This window comes from Orbicella faveolata, unplaced genomic scaffold, assembly GCF_042242905.1.
Source record: "Orbicella faveolata isolate gen_17 unplaced genomic scaffold, um_ofav_v1 contig_25, whole genome shotgun sequence".
NCBI classification, from domain to species: domain Eukaryota; kingdom Metazoa; phylum Cnidaria; class Anthozoa; order Scleractinia; family Merulinidae; genus Orbicella; species Orbicella faveolata.
In genome coordinates, this window is record NW_028301553.1 from 6,467,732 (window position 1) to 6,480,821 (window position 13,090).

Below are 13,090 nucleotides of genomic sequence, written 5' to 3' on the forward strand. Positions count from 1 at the left end.
GTCGTGATTTCGTGACTCAGTGTTTGTGTCCAGTCAATGGAAGCGATAACCCTTTTGTTTAGTCTGAATTAACTGCGTGTTGAGTCTCTAAAAACAGTGCAGGGAACAACGACTGCCTAACCGTTGTCATCTGGAGCGAGACTCAATGATAAGTTAACTAACAGTCGCCTTTCATTAAAAAGATTTCAAAACCTCATCTGGTATAACAGACAGATGCTTTTATCAGGGTAAAACGGTTAGCTTTTATACCTCTTCGATTCTGCAAATCCAAACGTTGTAACTGATACATAAAACAACTTAAAGCAGTAAGAAGTGTTTCTATTTCAGAAGATTTACCGGAGATGAAAGATCTTGCGAACCTTTGCCCTTCTTCCAAAAATATAACGCTTCGATAAAAGAGCGGACACAGAAAACAACTGTATTGCCCGGGGGGTAGATACAAAAATAACACTGAAGCATTGATCACCGGCCCGAATCCTAACTGATCAAAGAACTGTTCTGTTCAATGTTTTGGCTAGAAATCTCTCGAGTTGTTTCCAAAAGTACAGCTGTGAAAGCTGTTGTCTTTTGTCTGTTGTTTTTTTCTCACGGATTGAAAAACCAATAAACATTTGCTTGTTTATTCGAAAACAAGACGTGTAATTGAAAATCAATCAATCACACAGCAAATGTTGCGTGTAGTTTTTAAACTCCATAATATTCCGGATAGGCAGGGTCTTTCGCCCGTGTAAATCCGTCGATTTTTTTTAATTGCGGGAAACAGTTCCCGCATTAGAGACCCTCAGCCACGCCTGTTTTGTTCACTTTGAAAAGACAAGGACGGGTGTCAAATTAAAAACCACAACATGAAAATAATATGCTTTTGTGCCTGTCTACAAACCACCATTGTGTTGATCACGCAAGGAAAAATTTAGGTCGTTGTATTTTGTTGGGTGTCTCTAACGTTATAATTTGGAATTTCTCAACAAAAGAGAGAATTCAACTAAACTTCTTGATACTGATCATAAATATCATTCATAATCAGAGCTTTTGCCCAATAAAATAAAAGTTTGTTGAAAACCGGTTTGGCTAAATACATCGTTATGTTTATAAAGACTGACAAATGCAAAAATATAACAGTCTGCAGACCTCTCAGAACCGGCACTAAACCTGTTTAGAGGTCACTTGTATTAGATATCGAAGTTTCGGTGAAAGTTATTACTAAACGGAAGTTGTCGAAACTTGTGCCGGTTTACTAACAAGACAGCCTCGCAGTTCACGCGCAACATGTCGAGGAAGCGTAGCGAAGGAACCACTTAGTGGTTTCTGTAGAAGGTAATCCAATTTTGACAACAATACACGCACTGACAATGTTGAGAAATATTTTGTCAACATTCATCTTGGCCCAACTGGGCAACCGACGGCTGGGAAATCATCGCTAAGTTTTAATAAGCAGAACCAAACTAAGAATAATCAGTCCTGATATTTTATACCGCAGGTTTTTGCACGGTACGAAACTTGGGCTAGGTTGTTCAAAGCCCGCGATTACGCTAACCCAGGATAAGCGAGAATTTTAGTTTTGTAACTTTTCAGTGAAGTTTTCTGTTTATACTGCTTGTCCTTCAGTTCTGAGTTTGAGAAATCTCAAATTGCGCAAAACATCAGCCGATGATTAAAAAAAAAAAAGAAACGTTTTTATACGCCGAGAGAAACTGATGCAGCGGTTAAATTTTAATCCTGGGTTACCGTTAACCAGCTTTCGAACAACCCGGCCCATGTTAACAAATTTACTTATTTTTCAAGCAAGGCAAGAGAGTTCTGAATTTGTAGTTAGGGAAAATCTGTGGTCATATTCAAAGTTGTTACTAGGGTTACGATGAGGCGTTCCCGGAATTGGCGTTTAATAAAGTAGGTGGACCGTACTATTATTATCCACGAGAAAAAGAAATTAAAATTAGTCATTACTTATTTTAATCTAAGGAAAAGTCAACTTTTTACATGAAACTGGAACATGATCTGATAATGTTAGTGCCATTCTGCGGTTTCCGAAATTTCCTCTTCTGAGAAAGAGAACTTCGGGAAGGAATTTAACAGAACGAATGAGTGTTAAATATATAGAGTAACATATAAAACCGGATAAAAAAAAAATAATACGACACATGCTAAAATAACCGAAAACGTGACTTTCTTTGTGTAGTATTGCTCTTTTTTTCAGCGTCACAGGAAAACTCTCCGAATAACTCACGCGACATGGCCCCTGAATGCGATAACATAAGTTTTGCGTGGCAGGGAAGATGAGTAACTGTTTCCGGCTAGAAGAACGGAAGTCAATTCCTATTCGTCTTTAATTTTGCTCTATATCTTGCTTTGCATCACGTAGACAAAAACCTTTAATTATTTTTTGAGCCAATATCCCTGCTGAGTGATTGGGAAAATGGCGATAAATGCACGCTCAAATTTGGACATATTGAGCTTGGTCAAGGTTTACGCTTCTTCAAAAGTTTAGCCTGATTTTACAAACTCGTCGTTTGTTATCCTCGTTAATCTTCTCCATCCTTAACCATTCTTTTTCCTTTATGGTTTCTAATTATCTCTTTAGTGTTTTTCAATCTCAGTAAACTATTATTTTCAGGTTTCCTTTAATTTAAAGGTAATTTTGTACGTGGCCAAAAAACCCTCAAAATACCGTGACTGACGACTTCTTTCATTTTAATGTATTATATCGCTACAGAACGTAAAAAATCCGGAAGTTCTTAGTGTCCAGAGTAACAATATTTCTGATTTTACAGCTCTTACCTCAAAGAGTATGATGACAATTTAGAGCATGACTAAGTTATTTTAGGTCAATTTTTCAATGTCCGGCTGAGAAGGAACTTTTTAGTTCAGAGAGGCATAAACTTGTTTTGAACGGCTTTATACCTGAAGTATGACTCAACTTAACTACAAGTGAATCTCGATTTAACAAAGGGCCCAGGGAACTGGCAAAATATTTTCGCTATATATCTGATATATATAACGAGGTTTCGTTATATCAAGGTTCTTTTCCATATATGTTATCAGGCTATTACTGGGGCGAAGAATATCGTTTATTATCATATCTGGAACTTCATTATATATATATATAGGTTTGTTAGATCCATGTTTCATTCAGTGAGTCGACCAATCATAGCGCAGCTGTATTTGTGATCGCAGAAAAAAATATGTCTATGAAAAACCACTGAACTTATATCTATCGAATTTTATCTCTCTGTATCTTGTTAGGAATGCCACTCATTCCTTGTCAACTACATTTAAATTCTAAATCTTTATAGCTAAATTTTTAAGTTACTATTATTGTCTCTATAGATTGGTCGTCTGGGGGGCCGAGAACCCATCGACCATGTCACGAAAGACAGAATGTCTGCGCTGACATGCATCCGGCCGGCACAATCCTTCTCTTGTCGAGTTATTTTACTCGTATATACACTTGTTTTGCTCGTGTCGTCGATCTTTCTTCAGCATCTCAGATCTCTGAGTTTGTTGCTTTTTCTTTATTTCGTTAGACGACTGTCTATTTCCCAGGCGTCCCGACGGTTTTATTTATACAGCCACTCTCGCAACCCTTATGGAATACATGAATGGGTCTAGCAGGCATCAGCAATCAGCTTACTTCTTTCCCAACCAACGTTGTACGCAATCTACTTGCGCAAACGTCAATAACAAACTGGGCGACCAAAAACCTCCTATCTTCACGCTGTCTAATTCATGGGCTGAGATGGGCTCCTACCCTCACCCCAACGCACCTTTAGTTAAAGCTGCCTCAGTTCAGAGAGTTAACAATAATTCAAGCAGCAAACGAGCCAAGGTCTCCCCACAAAAGGAACAGCGACAGTACATAAATTTTCTCGCTGTCGATGTCCATTCCGTGCGCAAATACCGAAAAGTGTACCCATCCACCACCAGAACGCGCCCCACCCTAATGTCCTTTCTCATTGATTCCATCCCCTGCATTAATTAATAGCGAAATTACTCCACAATATTGCACACACCATTGCGGGCAGCGAAAGATGATAAACTGATAGCCTGTTTGCTTGAACGATAATCAATCATCTGACTCACTTTCAACAAGACTAGAGAAAGAACTGTGATGTTTACTTGGTTCAGTGACCATAACTTCTGGAGCCAACTCTGGTTAGAAGAGGATCTGACTTATCGTGAGCCAATGCTTGCAAAGCTCACTGCGAAAACATCTGATTTCTTCTAAGGATGAAAACAAGGGGCAAGAAAAGAAACTTGGTAGGGGTGACTATTTCTGTGTGTAATCACTGTTCTAGGAGTAAATTAATTTAACATTAAAAAAAGAAGAAAAACTAATGGCTTTAGCTTTCGGATAGCGTACTCCTTTCCGTCGAGGTCTTAGTTATGCCGACCACGTCATTTAAAACAGCACAATATGTGTCGAGCGTAGCCGTTCGCAATCTGTTTACCTGTTTATGCTGAGCTGGAAGAGCTAAATTAAAACGTTCGACGCTCAAAAAAACTGATACTGAAACGATAATTTGTGTACCTCGTAAACATTTCTAAAACACTTTTAATTACAACGTCCTGATTTTGCTTACTGTGCAAACATGAACTAATCAAACTGTCTGTTTGTTTGGTTCCAGAGACATTTTTTTGCATGGGTGGTTTCCTGCTCTGAAACTAGAAGTGGACAATTTTAATAATTGCAGTAATTTGTTGTATCCGTCTTCTTTTATCAGCTATTACTAGAATACTACACTGTTGAAATCTGCCTGCCCAGGCACATCCTAGTAATGGGCCTCCTACGCGGAAATTTGGACACCCTTCATTTCGCATACTCACCGGAAACTATAAAGAAAAGGAGGACTCTGAACTGGTACATCTTTTGTTAAACAAAGCGGAAAGCGCATCTTTGAAGGATTAACAGTGCTAATGCCTTGTACAAAACGGAAAAAATAGGTGTAACTAACGAAGAAAAAATCCTGAAATCAAAGACCCGGCTCACGTTTGTCAAGCGATATTTTCCCTCCCAAAAAATTAGCGCTTTTCGTGCAAATTTTCTAGGAGTTTCGCGGCATGTTTAACGACATGGTATCTGGATTTTCTCACGGTCTGAAGCGTGTTGTACTTTGACGGTGGACACGTATAGAGCTGGTTGAACAGGACGGTGTACGGCCATCTGGTTGTTTCTTTATCAAGATCGAAACAGCGGGTGTGTGAAGGTCATCGGGTCAGTTCTAATAAAACGCGAGTGTCTGAGTGACAGAAAATGTTTTTTGTTAACCTTCTTTTGGAAGTGAAACGCCTGAATAGTGCTTGTCTAAGACAACAAAATACAAACCCGCATAACTTAACCTGAGATAGATATTGCCGAGGTGCCATAGTTTGATTTACGCGGGCTAGATAAGTAAATGCGGCATTTAAAACGACTGTTTGGTTAAAAATGTTTACTTCTGTTGTCTGTTGTCTGATTAGTCTCCATGTGTGAGTTTAATATCGGCAATGGCTTTTTTCCATTTATTTTCTTTTGTTTTCGAAATTCATGCCTCCAGAAATAAATTGAACAGCTCTTGTTAATTGCGTTATATAACTATTTTGTAATTGAAATTTTCAGAACTTTCCTTTTTGGCAGTAATACAGCGAATGATGTTGAGGTTTTTATCACAAAAGAAGGCAGTCTATTATTTTTTTTTTGTCTTATTTTTAACCCGCCCACACCTTCATGACATCACGGCCAATTCATCCTTTTCCAGGCTGTACTGGCATGTATTTACCGTGTATAATACACATATTTGCACGTTTCCACCAAATGGATGTAAATTGATCATTTAACAGGCTAGTGGCTTGGCGGAAATATTGATTACGCATTAACGCAACAGCTTCATTGCGCTGAAACTTTTGAAGTTAAGGCTCTGATCAAGGAAGCTGGTTTTAACAGCTAGTTGACTCTTTTTCGTTTGTGATCGCCTGACCGTTGCGATCACAGGTTGCGTTCACATTGACATTTTGCACGCGGGTGTGTTATCCGTGCTCAACAGCAAAATCAGATGGAAATTTTGTCTGTCTAGACGATTCTATACAATAATCACCTGAGCTCCGATCCGAAGGTGAACAATCGCACGTGATCAAGTAGCTTTTTCACCGATTCATATGCAAAAAACGTCAAATGTCGTACTGTTTCTCGGTTTCGCCCTGAGGAGCCGTGCGAGGTTCTGTCGTCGAAATATCAACCACAAACATCATTTCTTGTTGTTGTTAATAAAATACTTTATTATGTACGGTTTCGCCGGGAAACACATCAGTAAGAACATTACGAAATGTAGCTGTTTTGTAAAAAATAATGATACTTTGTTCATCGATTTCGAAGGGGTTTTCATGCCTGGATCTTCCGGCAATAAATGAATATGGCGGCATACAACGACGAAAGTAAACAATCTCTCTAGCTCAAGCCGCGCCGCTTGCCGCGTTTTTAATCCTCAGCTTCACTAGCTAAAGACGGAAAATGTGTATGGCTTACAGCCAAAAAGGAAGTGAAAACAAAAATACTATTATAACTTCTTTGTGGTTTAAACTTAGCTAGTATATCCGTGGCGCCTTTAGACTTTTCATCCGCCTTGGTCAGCAAATTAAGCCTTGTGTGAATCTCGACATGAACACCCCTATCGGTTCGTTTTGATATGTAAAAATAGAATGCTAAACTATCAAAATGGAAAATGTTATTTACATTAAGGCAAAACATCGATGTGTTGCTGGGTTTACGAATTTTATATAACTAGAAAACTATGAACCACCGTTTCTATTCGCGTCAAACTATATAAATTTCGGTCATGCAATGAACCCGCATAAATGTCCTCAATTGAATGAATGGAAATGGCGCTTTTTTTTTTGCAGAGATAATCAACTTTTTGAAGTACAAACACGGCCACCAACACAAGAGATCTACCCTAATTATCACAATTATTCTGTATACAGCTTAATGAACCATTACAATTCGCCCGACAAAAAGCAACGCTGGTTTGTGGCTGCAATCGAGAAAGCGCGTTTGTGAAAAGATTCAACGCCAGGTAACATAAAATCCGCACGCTTCAAGCCACGCTTTTGCTGACGGATGATTTTCATATGCGTAAAATGGCAGAGTCATTCTGTTGGTCTCACGTTTGATGTTTTGTAATTAGCCATGAACAAAAGAGTTGCTTGTGGGTGGAATTAGAAAAGGATCTTATTTTTAACACCACATTCGATTATGCAAACGGCAGTTCAGAAAAAACAGTCGGAGGAATAAGGCAAATTGGTCGGCGCGGAGACATCGGGGTTGATAAACTCTGCCATTAAACGCGTTAGTGCCTCGATTCCTATTTACAGGCACTTTTTATTAAAAAAAAAAAAAAAAAACTATGATAATCTTGTGGCAAAAAATTATACTGCTCCTTACTTATTATCCTTCCATCTAGAACAATAACCTAAGCTTTTATATGATTTCGACTTAAGAGCCGAACTTTAAGTTTCGCTGCGAAACAAGTTTTTTTCTTTTACAGTAGTAATCTTACGCGTATGTAAAAATGTAAAAAAGACATGGTTTGATCGCTAAATAACGCTACTATATACTCACTTTTACACTCTGTTAAGAATGTCACTTGTAAAAATCCTTAAAAACTATCAGCTATAAATGATCTGGGTACACTCAGAGCCAAGTTAAAAAGTTGTCGGCGATCTTGGTCGGAGAAATTAACACCGATTCCACCGCGTCGTTAAACTCCGAGTTGAACTCCAATCCTACTCCGAGATCGTCGGTTTCCATGTTTGATGAGTTATCTGTACCCTCCAACACGCCCAAATCGACATTTGTGCCTGGCAAGCTGTCGAGAATCTCAGGCAGTCTGCGACCCGGCTCGGTGCGGAACGAACTGTCTTTAGAGTTGTAATTCGCGTCAAACATGGGTTGTGAATCGTTCATGTCCACATCGTGAAACTGGTAATTTCCACCTCCCATTCCGAGGCCAGAATCGAACGATTCATCCCTGATATGGCCTCCGCTTGTCACAGGGGGATCCTGAGCCGATAACAACGACACCTCTCGCGTCAAATTTCCGAGAAGAGAAGACTTCGTTCCACCTTCTTCTAGAATATCACGTTTCAGTCTTATCTCTTGCTTCAGGAGTTCCTGCTGTCGCTTCAAAAGATGTTCCCGTTCTCTTTGGAGACGTTGAAGTTGCATTGTTCGATGGCGATTCATCTCGGGAGGTAGCTGCGGCCCGCGCATGTTTTCTTGATTTCTGCAGTGCATTGCGATTCGCGGATCAACCCAACTTGTTGTTCTTTCAATGTGGTTGATATAGTAAATATCGCCTTCTGGCGTAATCGCCTGCTCCCAGCCATCAGGCAAATTGCCTGCTGGTTGAATGCTGTTCAGGTTAGAAGTTGACTGAGTTTTTCTTGGATCCTGCCATGTTGTTACTTGATCGAAGTGGCTGCGGGAAAGAACAGAACGGTTTTAGTTTTGACGTCGGGAGAGCATCGTATTTACTCTAGTAAGATACGAATTTGGCTACCCGCCATATTGAGTAGTGAAGACACGTATGTAAGGAAACTGGTTTCAGTGATCCGGATTGTCGAAAACAATAAGGCACCAAATCACTAACAAAGTACGCAACGGTTTCAAATACGAAAACTATTATGCTCTAATGGGACGCCTTACACATGAAGCCTTCCTAATGCGAAGAAATTAACTGTTTACGACTTCTGTCGGCGTGCGTGCACTTTAATATTTAAAGTGGTAATTTAACTAAAGTTGAGTTAAGATATTCACAATACAACTAGGTTTGGGACGCTAACACAATAAAAGTCTTACTTCATGAAATATCGTTGGCCATTTGGCGTTGTTCTCATTTCCCAACCAGGCGGCATCTGGGCTGGTTCCTCGAGTAAAGCTGTGTTATCGAAGGAAGTTGATCGCTGATGGACGACGGGGCTCAAGGAGTGGGGACCTTTCAGGCTTGTAGGAACTGTTAGCGATGCCGGCGACGAGTGCGCGCGAGAGTGAGAGATCAGCCCTGTCGGAGTGTCCTGGTCTGGTGACAAAGTACCATCGAGCGGCGGCTGCTTAAAAAACGACGGAGGTAGTTTCCGTAAGCGCATCGGCAAAGAGTTGGCCGACGAGGTCGGATCGGGATGCGTTTTGGCCACTGCGTTCTTGTTGACGACGTGAAAGAGCGCTTCAAGGTCGTTATCGGAATCTTGTCGTACATGGACAACACAGTTGCTATTCTTTCTCTCCATTGTCAGTGAATCGTGTTCGTACTACGTCGTGTGTCTTCTGTGGCACGGTACTGACGCATCAAAAACTGAAGCGCTCGCGCCGTAATTAGTCAAAACTGTTATGAAGCTTGCCAAGGGCAGTATCGGGAATATTATATACATACATTACACACGCTATTATTTCTCGCGTCGCGGGGGACCTGGTTTTCGGGTGGGACGTGACGTAATGATTAGTCGCCAGATTTGGTTGCCATGCCAACTGTAAACTTCAGCCAATCAGCGCGCGCGTCTAGTCAAACGATTGCTTAGTGATGAAAGGCTTCATTGTGTTGGTCTATTTCCGAGATCTACGTAAGAAGTTGTAGTTACGGGGAGAGATTTCATAGCGTGGGTTTTTTCAAAGTTTGCTGCGTAGTCTTCTCTGGGTCTTTCCAGAACTTATGCTCGGCAAGTACTGCTCAGCAACTCGCTTTATTGACGACAGTTACTGACGCGCTCAACAGCGTTGGTGATATTTCTGACAGATCCTCTGATACTCCACAGGGACTAGAATACGCGATACAATGCCAATTACATGTAAACAAGCCTTACCCGATATGCCGCTGTGTGATAAATATCGACTCTAGTGTTTGTGTGGGTCTGTTTTGCAATGTGACAAGGATAGTATACAGCCAGAGCAGGGAAAGAAACTACGCCCGCTTAAGCCGCGAAGAGCTTTTGTGGCAAAGTTCTTATTGCGTGGTTTTCCGACCTGCTTTAGAGACTGTTTCTGTGTTCCCCGGGCTGTGTTCAAATGGCGACAAGGGAGATCACGTAGAGCCAACAATTTACCGGGGGGTTCAGCAAAAGCCATTTTCTCAATTTGCATTTTACATTGTCCCAAATTATTTTCCGCTTTACATATACTACGTGCTATGTTTACCAAAGAAAGGCGTTCTCAAATGTTTTGTTTTAACAATTGATATGGGCTTTTTACGTGGACAATTTTATCCTTCCTTTTTACGCTTTTAAAATTTTTTTCTCCCAGCCTGTTCAAGCCATTCTTGCTAACGATACTCCCCCCTTTGTTGGAACTGTCGCCAGCCGTCTCAGGTTTGTAATGAGTAACACTTGACTTAATTACTGACAGGTCAGTGCACCGGAAGTCACATTGTTCCCAAGAAAAATAAGATGGACATCTACGTCTGTGATTACACAGCTCCAAGCTTCGCCCATGTTTCTTTTTTTGTGTTTTACTTTTCGATTGATTTGAGGGAGGTGCAGGGAGGTGCTTGTTGATTTCGGGAGTTTGTCAGGATCTCATAATACAGAAGGTTTTCTCTTTTCAAATCGTTTTCCCCTCGGGCTAGAACTTTTTTTTTTTACAAAAACAACGGTTTAGACTTCCAACTGACAAATCAGCATCGATACGCGACTGCTCATTCGGCGCTGAAACGTCTAATGAATCAGTCGAAGACTTAATCAGCTAACTGGAAACGACCAGGGTACATTCACTGTGACGTTCCGTAAAAATCAATATCTTGGTTTATGCCAACAGAGGTGGGTGGCCATCATATCATGCCAGCTCACTGAAGAACAATGTGCCATTGACAGAACACGCAAAATTACGCGCGAAAAGCGTGCGGTATAAGATCACTATCACGCGATCAAAAAGCGAACTTGACAGGCCAGTTGGCATAATCACTCGTGATTTTTTTCTATAACTGCAATTATCGTGTTTTTCAACCAATTTAACGAGTCAAAATGCTCGATTTGTTTCCAGAGGATGTGAAAAAAAATGTATACAAACCCCTACTGTTTTATAGAAATCTATTTGCATGTAGCTAGCGAATAAAAAGAACAGTGTGCAAAACAATGTTTGTGGCCATTTGACACCATGATTAATATCTTGATTTCCTGAGGGCAAAGTTGTAAACCAGAAATCGAAACTCAAGAAAACCCTGCCAAGAAAGGATTTTAGGCCTTATTTTAACGCAAAATTAAATGTATTTGACAATCTTCTTGGTCTTTCCCAGCGTCATCGTGATATCAGGAATAACTGAATCACCATTTCCGGCTACAAAGAATAGCGTATTTTTACAAAACACACAATACAGTTCAATTCGGAAAACGAAATCGCACAATTAGCCGCACAATTTTACTCTTTGTCCTCTTCTTGCATGTATCCTGCTGTTCTTGTTAAACTGCAACACGTGAACGATTAAAAATGCGGCCTAGAGATGATCGATCAGGTCGGCTATGGAAACAAGGTACAGAGTTAAAGAGCCTTCCCTAAACCCGGCTGACACCTAAAAGTAACGGAGCTAAGTGCTTCGATCACGAATTTTCTTGTAACTCTAGAACAAGCTTTATGTGTTTGGGTTTTTTTGTTTTATATCAAACCGGCTGCATGTTGCTAGTAGAATCGGCAAGCTACGAAATAAGTCGTTATGGCAACCGTTTTTCCCACGATCCCGGGAAAACCTTTGAACAATGGACAATACATAAAAGCTTGGTAATGACAGTTGTCAAACAGTCACGAACAGACGTAAACCGCAATCTGTAAGCTGAAAGTACTCTGAACTTCACCCAGTTTTTTTACTTCTAGTTTTGTTGCTTCTGTTAAAGCTGAGAAGAATTGTACACAAGAATTCCGAGAGCAGAGGCTAGTGGCAAAGAACGATTCGGTGCAGTGCAGCAGCGATGTTTACAACTTCCACAAATAACCAGTCTGATAACATAGCTATCTTTGTCTTGCCCAGTTCACGAACTTGTTTTCTTTTCACTTTCTGAGTTCTCTTTTTGTTTTTCCCATCAAAGCATGTTTGTTTTGATTCAAATTGATTAAATCTCACTGAGCATATCAAAGGTGGTCTATCACGGAGAGCAGATCGGCTTTCTTTCAGGGATTTGTTCGCCAGTTATCAAACTTGGAATCTGGCCATAGTTTAGTGGTGCACTGTAAATAAATATTGTGCTTTGAAAATTCAATATGAAGTCTGTCAATACACGTGTACACAAACGTGAGATCCATTATTAGCTTCGAGCTCCCCGCACGGATTGTTGACTTGAAAAGAGACGACAGAGGGAACGCAGAAGAAATATAGTCACGCGAAGGGAACTCGGGAGAAAATTGCCGCGCGCGTAAAAGATATGCCACTCGCGCGCGCGTGTGTTGTCTACCTGCTAATTGTCTATTCAAGGAAGCGCGCAGCTTTTATAAAAGATTGCAAAAACGAATGCGACGACACAGAAACGAAATTAGATAATGTACAAAGCAAAGATATTGCCTGCTCGTTTAGACAAGGCTGCGAGAGCTCTTGCAGGAAATATCGAGACAAACTCGTTTTGCAAGTTTTTTCAACCAAACTGGCCTCTTGTGATATTCACGGGAACGGAGACACTACAGAAAATAAACTATTTTTGGAAAAGAACACTACACAAAATGAACTATTTTGAGAAAAAAATATTGATTCAAGGCCAATAATGTAAAGACATGGCGGAGAATCGTGACCTTGGGAAATGTGTTCTGCGCGCATCGGTGAAACCAATTTGAAATCACTGATGAAAAATCAATTCAACTGCATTTGCGTTTAGTTGATCCAGGCCCCGTCCGCACTATGCCGGCGGAATTTGAAAACGTCTATCATCGCTTACGAAAAGTTTTTCCGTTCACACTAAAACGCAAAGTCGGCGTCTTCAAATTCCGCCGGTGTAAAGAGCGTTTTTGAAAAAGCTCCGTTTTCGTCACTAAGTAGTGTGGACAGAAGGCCTAACCTGGGAAATGAAGCTGCGTTTTTAAATTACTTCGGCGTAGAATGGGCGGGGCCTCATTGCAGTACTAGTCTGTTGAAAAATATCACAAGATCGAGATAAG

At 40.5% G+C, this 13,090-nt stretch overlaps 1 protein-coding gene across 1 annotated transcript; it reads right to left on the reverse strand.

Annotated features, from left to right (window-relative positions):
• Positions 1-6,221: 6,221 nt before the first annotated feature.
• Positions 6,222-9,398, reverse strand: LOC110047012 (transcriptional coactivator YAP1-like). Its single transcript, XM_020752730.2, has 2 exons — positions 8,828-9,398; positions 6,222-8,447 (listed from the first exon to the last, which is right to left on the reverse strand). Exons 1-2 carry the CDS (start codon positions 9,253-9,255, stop codon positions 7,661-7,663), a joined length of 1,215 nt encoding a protein of 404 aa, XP_020608389.1. The 5' UTR covers positions 9,256-9,398; the 3' UTR covers positions 6,222-7,660.
• Positions 9,399-13,090: the final 3,692 nt, after the last annotated feature.